The sequence below is a fragment of the Candoia aspera genome, chromosome 2, assembly GCF_035149785.1.
Source record: "Candoia aspera isolate rCanAsp1 chromosome 2, rCanAsp1.hap2, whole genome shotgun sequence".
In the NCBI taxonomy this organism is placed as follows: domain Eukaryota; kingdom Metazoa; phylum Chordata; class Lepidosauria; order Squamata; family Boidae; genus Candoia; species Candoia aspera.
This window is the reverse complement of record NC_086154.1, coordinates 265,202,411-265,215,615: the sequence shown is the minus strand read 5'-3', so window position 1 is coordinate 265,215,615 and position 13,205 is coordinate 265,202,411. Positions and strand designations below refer to the sequence as shown.

Here is a 13,205-nt window from a genome sequence, read left to right as displayed (position 1 = left end):
TACCAAAGTCGCCCTTCTTCTGAAGCAGAGATGCGCGTTCAGCTCTGAAGGAAGATGGCGCATATTAGCCCAGCAGGGCCACGCTTTCTCCATCAAATGCAGAAAAACCGTGATGGGGCCAGCAGGCCAGCTGAGTGGCACCTGGGCAGCGGGAGTAATCAGAGGCAATTTCCTGTGCCAGAGGATGGGACTGGCACTGCTCCTATAAAAGCACCGCTCCCTTCATGCCAGGTGTCAGTGGCATGAAGAGCAGCGGTGGCCAAGGCACTCTGCGTGAAGCGTCAGCCTTCTCGCATCCCAAATGTAGCCCTGCTTGGCGAAGAATGTCATTAAATTAACCTTGCTGGGTGCGGGCACTGATGCCAGGCTACAAGGCAACCTTCAGCCACTGGGAAAGGGTGAGTTCAGAGCAGGATGAGAATGTGGTGGGTTGTGGCACCAGGTTTTTCTGTTCTGGGTTTTTGTTTGTTTTCCTAGTCGTATTTGTTGTTTTATTGCTGGGTTGTAAGGCCACCCGGTTTGGTTTTAGGTTGGGCAGCTATGCAAATTTTTAAATAAACTTCCTCACTCGTCTCAAAGTCAGACCGACAAACCCTTCAGGGGCCGCAAAGACACCCAGCACAGGGTGCACCAAATCTGCCAGGCCCGCCTTTCTCCCAAAGCCCCACACAACTCAAGCAGCTCATCTGGCGACATCTGGGCTGGTCTCGCCGCACTCAGGTTTAACACGAAGCCTCACCCAACCCATATTTGTGGGGCAGGCCAGAAATTGCCAACTGATTCCTGGGTTTGTACGTTCACCACCGACTTTAAAGAGGTGGCCCAGGAGGGCAGAACCCCCAGTGCTTCCAGAACGGCCAGGAACAGTATTGTGGTACAACCAGGGCTGCTTCCCTGGCTAACTGGCGACCCGCATTAGCTGCAGCACAAGGCCAGTTTCCATACAGGACCTGAGCCAGCTGGATCTCCAAGGCCTTCAGAAAGGTCCTCCAGCTTTTATTTTTTTATTATTCATTCATTTTCTATCCCGCCTTTATTATTTTTATAAATAACTCAAGGCGACAAACATACCAAATACTCCTTCCTCCTCCTATTCTCCCCACAACAACCCTGTGAGGTGAATTGGGCTGAAGGAGAGTGGCTGGCCCAAGGTCGCCCAGCCAGCTTTCATGGCTAAGGCAGGACTAGAACTCACCATCTCCTGGTTTCTAGCCTGGAGCCTTAACCACTAGACCAAACTGGCTCTCTTTGCTGAAGATGCTGTCCTCAGCACGAGGACAGGGTACGTTCTGGCTCACCGACTGGTGGGTAAGAAACACAGCAGCTGTCTTCAGCACTGGCACGTGCTAACAAGCACTTCCCCCATCTCCACACAGACACGCATGAACACAGTTTCTCTGCAGCTTCTGTGCCAAAAGGTGCTGGGATGATTTCAGAAACCCCTCCAGTGCTGGAGTCCCCCATGCTCACCTGCAGCAGGTGGGCTGGCCCAGTAAAAAGTGACAGGCAGTGAATGCTGCTAACATTCCTTTATTAAAGGCTACACTGACCACTTCCCGCAACCGTGGCACATTAAATGGGATTAAAAATTTGCAACAGCATTTTCATAATACACTCATCCACAACAGCTAAGCAGCATCTAAAAGGTTCTGTGAAAGACCAGGTTCATACCATAAAGCTGTACAAAGTCAAGAGAAAAATAGAAATCCGAACCCTCCTTGCCCATGCCCAGAGGCCTGGAGCAGCTGTAGCCTGGCTGGCCCGAGAGCAGAGCACTTCCTGGAGGAACTGCTTGCACCGGGCAAAGCTCCCTCCTGGTGCCCCTCAGCGGCCAGGGCGAAGCAGCTCTCCGGAAAGAGCGAGGGGCCACATGGCATGGCTGGGGCCAGAGCGGGGCTCCCTCCACTGGCGGCAGAAAAGCCCCTCTGGTTTCCAGACTCCAACTCTGAGACCCCCGCACTGCCCTGGCCAAGGCTTGGCTGGGCTGGAGCTGCTGCACCGCCCACTGCTTCAGGCGCACAAGCACCCTCCGCTGCCTCCCTGTGGCTTGTCTGAGTGGGGGGGGCGGCACCCTGCCGGCCTGAAATGTGCGCTGGGGCTTCCTCCCGAGGCTGGGATTCTGCCTGCCTCCTCCTCCCAGCCAGGGCACTTTGCTCTTGCTCCTTGGGCAGCCCCCTGGAGCCAGGAGGTCCCACCTGCGGGATTCATGCCAAGCAGGCCTGGTCCACCTGGAAGACTCCCCAGCAGGAAAAGCTTCCCGGGAGACCCGAAACTCCTCCCGGGATCCCAAGGGGAAGGGGGTGCTCCTCCGCATGTCTTGTCCAAGAAGCGTGAGAGGGATGCTGGGATCATCTCCCTTCTTCTGGGGAGCGGGACTCTGACTTCAGCTTGACAAACTCCTTGGCCACTTCGTCGTTGGTTCTCTGTGAGAGAATCCTCAGAACGGTAAGCCCCGTTTCGTCCATATGGACCCTTCGCCCCAGGGGGCACCAGCAAGCACAGCTCCCCTTCTCTGCAACGTCCCTGAGCTGCAGCACGGCGATGCCCAGGACTCGGTCCTCGCGGGCAAAGCAGTAGTCCTTCAGACAGACCTGCAGCTCATAGGCATCTGGCCCGTCCTCATTGCCCAGGATGCTGGGGGTGGGGGGGGGAGAGAGAGCGTGAATGGAGGAGCAGGCAGGCAGGCAGGGAAGGTGGCTGGTCTCCTGCCCCCTCTGAACAGTTTTTAGCTAGGTCCTTCACCCCTTAGGGAGGTGCTGTCCTGCCCCTCTTTTGGCTGCTTTCCTTTAAATATTACTGCAGAAAGAGAACCTGCTCATCGGTCAGGAGGGAAAGAAATCCTGCATGAAATCTGTGCAACTGAAAGAAGGGGTGTGGGCTGAATGTTCAGAGCCGGCACGCCCATCCTGTGCTAGGCTGGGAAAGATCAGGGCACCGAGTGAACGAGGAGACTGGGGCAAACGGTGGGTCACCCCACTGAGGTAGACGAGCGAGTCCCACAACCAAGGGGACACCAGGCAAAGCCCCCCTTCAGGAGAGTGAGGAAAGAGGCCAGAGGACTCACAAGTGGAATGTTTCATTGTACTTCGGAGCCCAGTTGTTGCTCTTGGATTTGGTGGCAAACCTCCGTTTCTTGTCACTTTGGTGTGGCCCAATCATGGTGACCTCCACAAAGGGGCGAAACATGCCAGTGGTTTGCCACTTCAGATCATTGGCAGCCACGACTGTGAGAAGCAAAGGGAAGAGGGGTGAGGCCTCTCCCATCCTGGCCAGGGCTCCCGTGCCACATTCCTCCATGCCACACGGAAGGGGGGGAATGTGGCCGCACACTGGGCAAAGCTACTCTCTGGGCCAGGAGAGGCCCATGAGCCCCACCTGCCCTCCATCATCATACTGGGGGCAAGACCCTTCCTGGCAGGCAAAGATGCTGAGATGCCCACCTGGGGTGGGCCCTTGGTTACCTTTCACTGTGATTTTGTGCTCCCCACTGCCGGGGTGCGTGTACAGGTCCACCTGGATGGACACTTCGCCCACAGGATCCTCCACTCCTGAGCCTGAGAGGGGAAAGAGTAACAGGCATTGCTGGCCACCAGCCCAGAGAGCCCCCACGGGCAGAAGGACAGCCGCCAGGGAGGGGCTGTTTCTACAGGGCAACCCCACCCCTTCCCGAGGTGGCTGCTGGGCGTGATGAGCAGGAGCTGCTCTGCCGGAAGGAGCAAACATGGGGCTAAGCGGGAGGCCTCCAGTGGTGCAGCTCTGCTCTCCTGCGAGCCACTCGAGCTAGAATCACCCAGTGGCTGTCTCCCCTCCCCCAACCCCAACTCTCCCCCATCAGGGGTGAGGCCATCCAGGTCCCCCATTTTCCTGGCATTGTGCTTTGAAGACCCACGCCCTCGTGCCGCCCATCGGATGCCTCCTGCACCCCAAAGCCAGGCTCTTGGCCAGCCACAGGCTGTTCACCCTCAGCTGGATATGGGGGTCCCATCGGAGGCCGGGACGGAGGGAGGTCCGTCCCTGCCACCCTTGAACCGCAGCTGAGGCTGCTCCAGCCCTAAGCACTTCTGCCTGGGAGACTGGGCAGAGCAGGGAGCATGGGGGGGCTTTTATCAGGAGGGAGGGGGCCCTCGGGACATATCCTGCTCCACGATGACAGCGCTCACCTTCTTCCCCTGCAAAGACACAGTGCAATCCCAAAGCTGTCCCACCGCAGCCCAGCCTGCACCCATTTGGTATATTGTTTTCTGCTACAGATTAAGGTTACTATAGTAACTAATAATTTTGGCCGGGTGAAGAGGTTGAATTTAATTGTCCTCTTTTCAGGTGTTAATAGTTCAATTGCCTGAAGGGAGGGCAGTTAGCTTGTTAGTTCCTTCTCTTTAGGCACGTAGAAAGTAAGCAGCCCTCAGAGAGCCTGTGAGAATGCAGAAGCCTGTAAATATGTTTTTGTGCTTTCTATAAATAAATTTATTTTTATAGAAATGCCTGGTTTGTGACTTTTCTGATCTCTCCTGGGCCAAATGCTTTCTAGCACTCTGCCAACAATCCCCTCCCTCCAAATGCTTCCTGTGGCTTCAGCTCCCTGTGGACGTGGCCAGCCCTGGAGACCATTCCCCAGGTGGAGGCCCAGCGCCCCGACCGGGCTTCCTCTCCTCCCCCCACCCCGCACCTTGCGCCGTCTGGGTCTGGACGAAGGTCTTGATGAGGGTGTCGGTGGTCTGGGTGTAGAGCGAGAGGGCATAGCGCAATGACAGCAGCTCTGAGCTCTTCTCCAGGAAGGTCTTCTTCAGGCCATTTCCCCCGGCATGGAAGTATTGCTGGGGGCGGGTGGGATAAGAGGCAGACAAAGAGGATCATGTCCCGCAATGCAGGAAGGGCCCAGACCAAAGGCCATTCTCACGGTGGCCCCTTCTGCTCCTGCCCGTGTTCCTGAGCGGCCCTCCCACGCCCCACCGCTGCCGTGGACTGTAGGGGTCACCAGTTGCCTCCCTCACAAAGCTACTCCTTAAAGCCACTGCGGGGGCTGTCGGTGCCCCTTGCGGCCGGGACCCCCATCTGTGTGAATCCATGCTTCCACGCCGAAGCCATGGTGGATCCCACCATGCAGCTCCCAGGAGATGGTCCTGCTGGGTTCCAGCACTGGAAGAGCCTGACCCTGCCCAGAGCTTGACTGACCCTCCAGGCTTGACCGTTCTAGCATTTCCTCTTTGCCAGAGTCAAACCCTCAACGAAGGCAGCCCTACAGCCTTCAGAGGCGGCAATAATAATAATAATAATAATAATAATAATAATAATAATAATAATAATAATAATGAAAGATTACTTCAATTCCAACTTGGATTCCAATGCAGTGTGCTAAACGGGGTGACAGAGAGCTTCTTGCCTGATGGAGGCCCGCCTTGGGCCACGTGCCCTAACCTGCCCCATCCACCACTGCCCCCCGCCCCTCCTCTGCTTTGTGCCTGGGGCTTCTCACCCTACAGTCTTGGGAACTGGGTGCCTGAGGGACGGAAAATGCTTACTTTAATTGTGTCCAGAGCCAGTTCCAGCACGGCGCACTGCTTGGGGGTGAGGCTCCGCGTTTCCTCTCGGACCATGTGATCCTGAAACGGAAACTGGCAGCGTGACCAGGGATGGGAGGCAGGCAGCCCACTCGAGGGTCTCCTTGGGGCAGAGGGAGCGCAGCAAGCAGGGTTGGGAGAGAGATGCGGGGGCAGCGGGGGTCTGCCACAACTAGCCTGCAGGAGGACACACGTGGACAAGAGGCCGCTGGGGGAATGTCCCCCTCCAGACACCCACACACAGCGAGAGAGACTCCCTGGGAAGAGCCTCTGTGGGGGAAACTGAGGAAACCCTTTCTGCGACTCATCACAACACTTCAGCCTCAAAGCCAAGCCCTGCGGGAGCCAAGTTGGCTGCCAAGCTTGTCGTCCTGGACCACAAAGCCAAAGAGACCCTGGAAGGCGCTTGTCCACTTTTCCCTAACTTTCCTTGAAAGCTGCTTGGGTCTTATCTGAGGAAGGCCTCAGACAATCGGGCTCCGTCCAATGAAGGCAGGCGCTGGTGGGAAACTGGTGGGATTCTCCCACCAAGGGACATCTGCCTGCCCTCTCCCCACTTGGCCTGCCCGTGGCCTCCACCAGTTGGCTTTTTGCTTCTCCCTCCCTCTTGCCAAGGCAGCCAAGCAGGCAGTCACTCCTGAGACCCGGTGGTCTGCTGGCCAAGCCGCCCTGCCCAAGAGTGCGCCTCTGCTTCAGTGCTGGTTCCTATTGGGATCTCCTGGGCCGAGACGAGGCTGCCCGGAGAACGGAGGTGCTTCCACCAGTGGGAACCGTCGGGACCCCGAGAGGCCCCACTGCCCAGCCCAGTCCCAAGAGCCCAGCAATGGCTTGGGGACCCAGGGCTATCGCCCCGCTCCTGTTAGGAGGGTTGCCTCAAGCTGCACTCCAGCTGCTCAGAGGACTGCTTGGGAGGTGCCGGTGCTAGAAGAAAATGCAGCAGCCAGGTGAGGGTGGGATGCCAGTGAGAGCAGCTCCCCAGGACTCGTTCTGAGCCCCCTCCCCGTGAGGCCTCGAGGACATGGCCCTGATCCTCCATCTCAGAAGAGTTTACACTGACTCCCTTCCTCCCCAGCCCCACCCTGGAGACCACGCCTTTGACCTACCAAGGCCCCTCACCCCGACCCCGGTTTCCCATACCTGGGTTCCACCAGCCCCCCCGTTTCCCGCTAAAGGTCAAAACCCATCCAAGATGCTTGGGGCAGGGGAATGTTGGACCCAAGGCCTCCCTTGGCGCTGGCACGGTGCTGGAGGAGGACTCGGGTGGGACGCGTTCACGGAAAGTCAACACCAACCCTGAGGCCAGCTTGTGTCTGGACAGGAATTTGAAGACAAGAGATGGACAACTGCGAGACACACGACACAACACCTACGTGCTCTTGTGCAATGCTGAAGACACAAGGAGGGGCTGGGGACACACATGCACAAGCTGTTCCCATCCCCACCCATACCTTCAGCTTGGATAAATGGCCCAATTCTTTAGCAGCACTGAAAATCAGCTGGGTCCCCTGGGGAGGGCGAGCGAGAGGAAGGCGGGAGACAGAACAAGAAAGGTCAAAAGCTCGGTGGTGAGCGGAACGCGGTGTCCACCCCGGATACAAGCAATCCCAGCCAGATGCCAGTTGCCCCAAGCGCACCCCCACCCCTCCGGTCTTCTGCGGCTGCCAGATGGAGAAAAGGCCTCTCTGCGAAGGGGAGCTGGGCTGCCTCGAGACGGGACCGGGCTGCTGGAAAGGGGCTCGGCGTCCTGTGCTGTGCTTGGCCCAGGCAAGGAGCCAGCTTGTGGGGGGGCACCTCCGGGCCTGCCCGGTGAAGCACTCACAGGACGCAAAAGGGCCATGGCTTTCTTTCCGCATCCCTCGTCAGTCGCCGAAACAGTTCCCTGCGGCTCCCCAACCAAAAGGCCCTGCGGCTCCTTCTGTTGGGGCAAAAAGCACCCTGCCCCCGCACTGGAGTCCTGGAACTCTTGAGGGCGCAAGATCAGCCTCCACCCTGGAAGCCCCAAAGGCAGTGGATGGAGACAGGCAAGAGCCCCCCCACCAAGGGAACGGTCAGATAAGAGGGGGCACAGCCCGCAGCTGGACAGTGGGTAGGGCAAGAGGCTCAGAAGGGACCCTCCCGGGTTTCTCGGGCTGTAAAGGGGACAGCGGGAGATCTGTCCTTTCAGACTTGCAGGATTCTGCCAATGCCGCTTTACAATAAAGCAGAACTGGCTCATCTGCTTGGGATTCCTGTCTGGTCTACCTGGGAAGGTGGAGGCTGTTCCAGCCTGACTGTAGGAACCCTGGTCCATGATCCCGCCAGGCTTCCTGGTTCTCCAGAGTGTCGCTTTCAGGGGGGAGGGAGCCCAAAAGAGAGCCCCCCTGGGCTTTTGCAGCAGAGAAGCTGCAGCCCAGCCCTCCCCCTCCCCAGGCTGAGCCAGAGAGAGGATGGGGAGAGGCCCGGCCCCGATTTATCCCTGGAGCTGCCCAACACACCACCCTGACAACCTGCACTGCTGCCTGGGAGACAGACAGCCTCGCCCTGGGAGCCTCACGCCCCTGTCCCCTCCCTCCAGCAAGCCTCCCCACCCCCGTCCTCCAAGGCCTTGGCAGGGACAGTCCTGCCACCCTGTCTTGAAAGAATGGCAGGACCAGACCGCATGATTCGTAGGTTAGAAACGGAAATAGAACGAAGAAACTGAAGAAAACAATAGAACATGTACCATCTTTAAACTTTAGCCTTTAAAAAAAATCTGGTATTTTCCCATTATATATAAGAGGGGAGGGGATAGTTCTCTACAGTTGTTTAGATTTTTAATGGTTTTGTTTTACAATGGGATTCCCCCCCATTTTCTTTCTCCTTAGCTTAGCACAGGGCTTTTTCCCTTTGCTCTTTTTCACCCAAGAGTTTACTATATAATAGGTGTTTTCTTCTTCAAAATGTATCATTTTTATACACGTTCTATAGCTATAGTGCTACAAATTTTATTTGCATTGTTTGTTAATAACTAAGGTTCTTAAGTTAGTTGGTTCACGGCAACATTTCTGAAGCTTAGAAAAATGCTTTGATTGAAAAAGGTAGCCTGGCAGAATGCTCCTTGTCGGGTCCTCCGCCACATTGCCCCGACCCCCCCTTTGGCCGTGAGACCGGGCTGCCGGCGCCTGCAACAATGGCCGCACTGGGAAGGGCCCAGGGCCAGCCAGGGGGCTCCGGAAAGGCTGGAAGCGGGGATCAGGCCCGGCCCTCTCCCGCCTCACCTCTGGGCCCTGCCACCCAGCCAGGCACCCGCTCCAGAGAAGCCCGGCAAATCCCAGCCAGGCCTGTGCGCCCAGCCTGGTCCAGGCCCAGGAGGAGGGGGCGGGGGCCGGGACGGGTGAGGATTACCGTGTGGTCCGTGAGGGGGGGCAGCACAATCAGCTTCTCCAGGGTGTTCACCACGACCCGCCAAAGGTCCTTCAGCACCCGCTTCAGCACCGTCTTTTCGCAGACATCCGCAAAGAGGGTCAAGCTGCAGAGCGGAGAAGGGGGGTGTGCGTGCGCGTGAGCAGAAGACCCCAGGGGCAGCAAAGCCCTTCTGGGTGGCCGAGGCAGCGCCCCCAGCCCCCAGCCCTCGGAAGGGGCCAGTCCCACTCTCTTCCAGGCTGGCCTCGAACCTTTCCTGTCGCCCAGCTCCCTCAAGCTGTGCAGCCACCCGTGGTGTCCTCCGGGCCCTGGAGGCACGCCCAGCGGTCGGAGGGCGACTTGGTTGGACTAAGGGGCTGCTGCTACGCAGCTCAGGGCTCTTGCAGGGCCAGTGCCCAGCCTGGGCTGGGACAGTCCCAAGAGAGGCAGGTCAAACTGGCCCCCAAGTGGCTGCCCCACCCACTCCCCTCGTTCTGCCCAGAGCAGCTCTGCCACCACACAGGCTCTCTCTGTCCTTCGACCCTCAGCCTGGGCTGGGACAGAGGCTGCATGGTGGGAGGAGCAGCAGGTGGACCCCCGAGAGCAGCACGGGGGACCTGCTTCCCGAGGGCCCGCCCTTCCTCACCAAGTGGCCCTCAAGCCCTTGCTTGAGGAATGTTCGTGAGGGGCCCTTGGGAAAGACGCACCCACGTCCCACGTCCTTACTTTCCGTCCAGGAAGTCCATCAGCGGCCTCAGGACGTTGTCTGCATCTTGGGCCACGGCGTTGGTGGGGGTGTTCCCAGCCCCTTTCACCTGGCACAGGATCTCTGACATCTGCTTCACGCACTCCTCAATGCGCGCCTGGAAACTGAAGACAAGGAGGCAAGGTCACTCCTGGCCCAGCTCTTGCGCCTGCCAGCCTCCAGCTGTGCCCGACTCCTGAAGGCAGAGCGGGCTCCCCGCACGTAGCTTTCGGACAGGAGATCTGACAGGGCCGCCCTGTTCACCGCCGCAGGACGGGCAGGCACCCCTCCTTCTAGAAGAGCTGGTTCTTCTGCCTGTGCCCCAACTTGGGAGGTGGGTGCTCCCACCTTGCTCGCGCAAGGCCAGGAAGCCGAAGGGCTTCTCCGGTCTCTCAGGAGCTCAAGCCGACAGAGGAAGCCTCCCATCAGGAAGGCGACCGGCAAGCACACCAGCACCTCTGGCAACGAAAGGCTGACCTGCGCGTGGGCCGCTCCTCCCAGGGGAGGGAGAGCAGCCCGAGGGGGATCTCTCTGAGCTGACTCCAGAGCAGAGCGTGGCACTCGCTGCTAGATGTCAGCCAGCGCCAGGAGGGGCAGGCACGCTTTAATTCCACTCCAATCAAAGTCTTGTGGGGGGAGAATCTCCCTTCAGGCTTTCCTTAGCTGTTCTCCCCCAGCCCCCCACCGCCCCCCAGAAGAGGGAAGGGAGAGTGGTGGGGAGCTGTCCTTCTCATCTACGTGGCCATCTCTGGCAGCCCGGCTGTAAGAAAGCCGTGGGCAGGGAAAGGCTGCTCTGCCCTCTGCACGTTAAAAAGGAGAGATTACAGCTGATCCCTCCACCAGCGAGCATAATCCAACACTACGAACTCCAACAGATTTCACAGTTCAGAAATCATGTTCCACTCGGTGCTACGAAAGCAATATGCAGATTGCTCCGCTTCTGACTGCTTTTGTGTGCGAAGATGAAAAAAACAGCAAAAAGCACAACCCACAACGAAGAAATCCTTTGGTCTGGGCGGCGCTTCTCCCTCCGCCCAAGCCAGACAGGAGGACTGGGCCTCTCAGAGGGGAGCCCACCTGTTCCCAAACGTGGCGCTGAGCTCATCCAGCACGTTGTTCAGCTTCACCTGCAGCTCCTTCAGAGCGTCACTGGCCTCGGGATCCAGCTGCAGAAAGAACAGAGCCGAGCTGGGCTGGGAAACGGCCCGGGCCTCCCTTGGGCACCGCCTCAAGCCTTGGGCCAGGGGACTCACAGCCTGCCAGGAAAAGGCTGGTGTGGAATTGGGGCACTGGCAGCCACAGGGTGGCGAGGCTGGAGAAGTGCCAACCGCACCCTCGGAAAGCAGGCTCCCTAAGCACCAACGCCCAAGACCAAGAAGTCTGGCAGCACCCGAAGGCGCTCGTCACAGCTGATGGAAGAGCAGCCTCCCTGCACAGCTTTCTCACACGGTCTCCTCTTCGGCACCGGGCCGGGCCAGAGCTAGTGCTTCTACGAGCTGTAAGAACCTCGTAACGAGTTAGCTGAACTGGGTCATCACATTTCTGGCTAATATATTTACTTGCGCACCGCCTGTGGTATCCACACAGCAACAGGGTTTTGCTGTGTGAAGGCATCTATGGCTTGCTAGCATGGCCCACATCTGTGGCCTGGCCAGGCCAGCCCAGCCCCTGCCTGGACGGTCTGCTGTCTCCCCAAAGGACTCCATTCACTGCACAAGTGTCCCCAGAGGGAGCCACCGCCCAACCCTCGGGAGGACAGGAAGGCACTGGCCGAGCTGCTGCTTCTCTCAACAGCTTGGATTCAAAAAGCGAGGCAGCCCTGCTGGGATGTTGCTGGGGGCCCTGGAGAACACTACCCTGCCCAGGAGCAAGCAGGCACTGGGCAACTCCCCAGGACAAAGACTCCCATCCGGCACCCCAACCTCTTGCTGCATCGTGGACATTACTGAGAGCCAAGCCCAGGGGTGGAGCTGCGAGCTAAGCCTTTTTGCCACCCCAAAGCCAGGCATCGCCACGGGCTCCGCTTTGGACCCAGCAACTCGGCCCCTTCGCTGGAGAGCAGGAAGCAAAAAATAGCAGCAGGGCTGAACTTCACAGCTATGCAGCCAATTTGCGTTCAGATTTGGCAGGGATCCTCACGAGGCAATGATCACAAACACGGACCCATCTGGAGGAGCGTTGTGCCCCGGCAGAGAACTGCTCTTGTCTTACAGGCAATAATGACTTCCATGCGTGGCCCTGGAGCACCTCAGGGTGTGGTATCATCAGTTCCACCTACAGGATCCTGCTGAGCAAGGTGCATGAAAACAAGACCGGGACCGGGAGGCGGCGGTTGGTGAGGGCAGAAGCCGCTGAAAACCAGGGGGCAGACAAGCAGCCCAGCGGCTGCGGCAGCTGCCGCCACCAAGCCAGGTGCCTTGGAAGCTCAGCTGCAAGAGGGCCACTTCCCCGGTTAACCAGGCCCTTTGCGTACCCACTTAAGCAGGGCCCTGCTCTCTTTTCACTCTTCCCCTATCCGTTCGCTTCTGTCCTTCACCTTACTCACCTCTAGTCCCACCCCACCCCACCAACAAATAATCCAGCCAGGCACCAAAGGGTACAAGAGCTTCTCGTGGGCAGATCCACCACCAGACAGCCACGAAGCCGTTACAGAGTCGTCCCAGCCCCCGGGTGGATCCAAGGCATGCGCCATTTATATTGAGACCAGGTGCCAGTTTTCACACCTGCTCCTCCCACATACAGGATGCGAAGGGACCGGCTATGAGCCGAGCTGCTCCCTTTGGGGTGGGGGGAGGTTCTGCCTCCCCCCCTTTTAGTGACAGATGCTATGAGGCTGCTTGCTTGCAGCAGTCTGGAAGGGGGTCTCGCCCCTCCACCCTTCCCTTCCCTTCCCTTCCCGTGCAGCTCCCTGCCGCTGGCCCTATCTTGCCTGCCCCCATCCCTTCTCTTGGAGTCCGTATGCTCTTGCCGGTTTCTGGAAGTGGAAACACTTTGTAGAGGTGGTGAGAGGCACGGTTCTTTTATCAATCAATTTTGTAATGAGATTCCTTAATTTATGGGCAATTATTTTAATCAGCAGTAATTCAAGCGATGCCAACGTAATTTAGATATTGCTAACATCTAAAATGGAAGGTGTTTGTATCTGTAGGCACACACACTGTATGTGGAAACGTATCACATGTGTGCCTCCTGAGGGGCGGGACATCTCCAGGCAGGGCAGGGGATTTAATGGTGCCCTGCTGGGGCAGCCAGCCAGAGCGCAGGGTCCAGGCCTCCCTCTTGCTCTGAGATGGGGAATCGTCACAGACTCAGGGCCATCTTCCTTCAGGGAAACGCAAGAGTCGAGGATCGGTTTGTCCACCCGCAAAGGACCAAGGATGCTGCGAGAGAGGGAGGGCCCCTGATTTTCCATTCCCCAAAGGGGAGAATGAGCAGGAAAGGCTGGATTAGAACAAAAACTCCCACCCTTGCCTAGAACTAAAGGAGGCGGGTTCTGACCACTTGGTCCCATGCAGCACAAAAACATAAACACACTAACGCGG

General features: G+C 58.1%; 1 protein-coding gene across 4 annotated transcripts in view; it reads right to left on the bottom strand.

Annotated features, from left to right (window-relative positions):
* Positions 1-1,514: 1,514 nt before the first annotated feature.
* The window catches only part of UNC13B (unc-13 homolog B), a 174,302-nt gene continuing 162,611 nt past the window's right edge, over positions 1,515-13,205 (bottom strand). For 3 of the 4 annotated variants that reach the window (XM_063295920.1, XM_063295917.1, XM_063295921.1), the window contains 9 exons: positions 10,741-10,829; positions 9,645-9,788; positions 8,922-9,045; positions 7,007-7,063; positions 5,520-5,600; positions 4,667-4,814; positions 3,462-3,554; positions 3,065-3,224; positions 1,515-2,634 (listed from right to left, as the gene is read on the bottom strand). In XM_063295920.1, coding sequence (XP_063151990.1) covers positions 2,349-2,634; positions 3,065-3,224; positions 3,462-3,554; positions 4,667-4,814; positions 5,520-5,600; positions 7,007-7,063; positions 8,922-9,045; positions 9,645-9,788; positions 10,741-10,829 — 1,182 coding nt within the window. In that variant the 3' untranslated portion in view covers positions 1,515-2,348. The remainder of the gene's footprint in view (positions 2,635-3,064; positions 3,225-3,461; positions 3,555-4,666; positions 4,815-5,519; positions 5,601-7,006; positions 7,064-8,921; positions 9,046-9,644; positions 9,789-10,740; positions 10,830-13,205) is intronic. The other variant, XM_063295919.1, reaches the window with a different exon arrangement.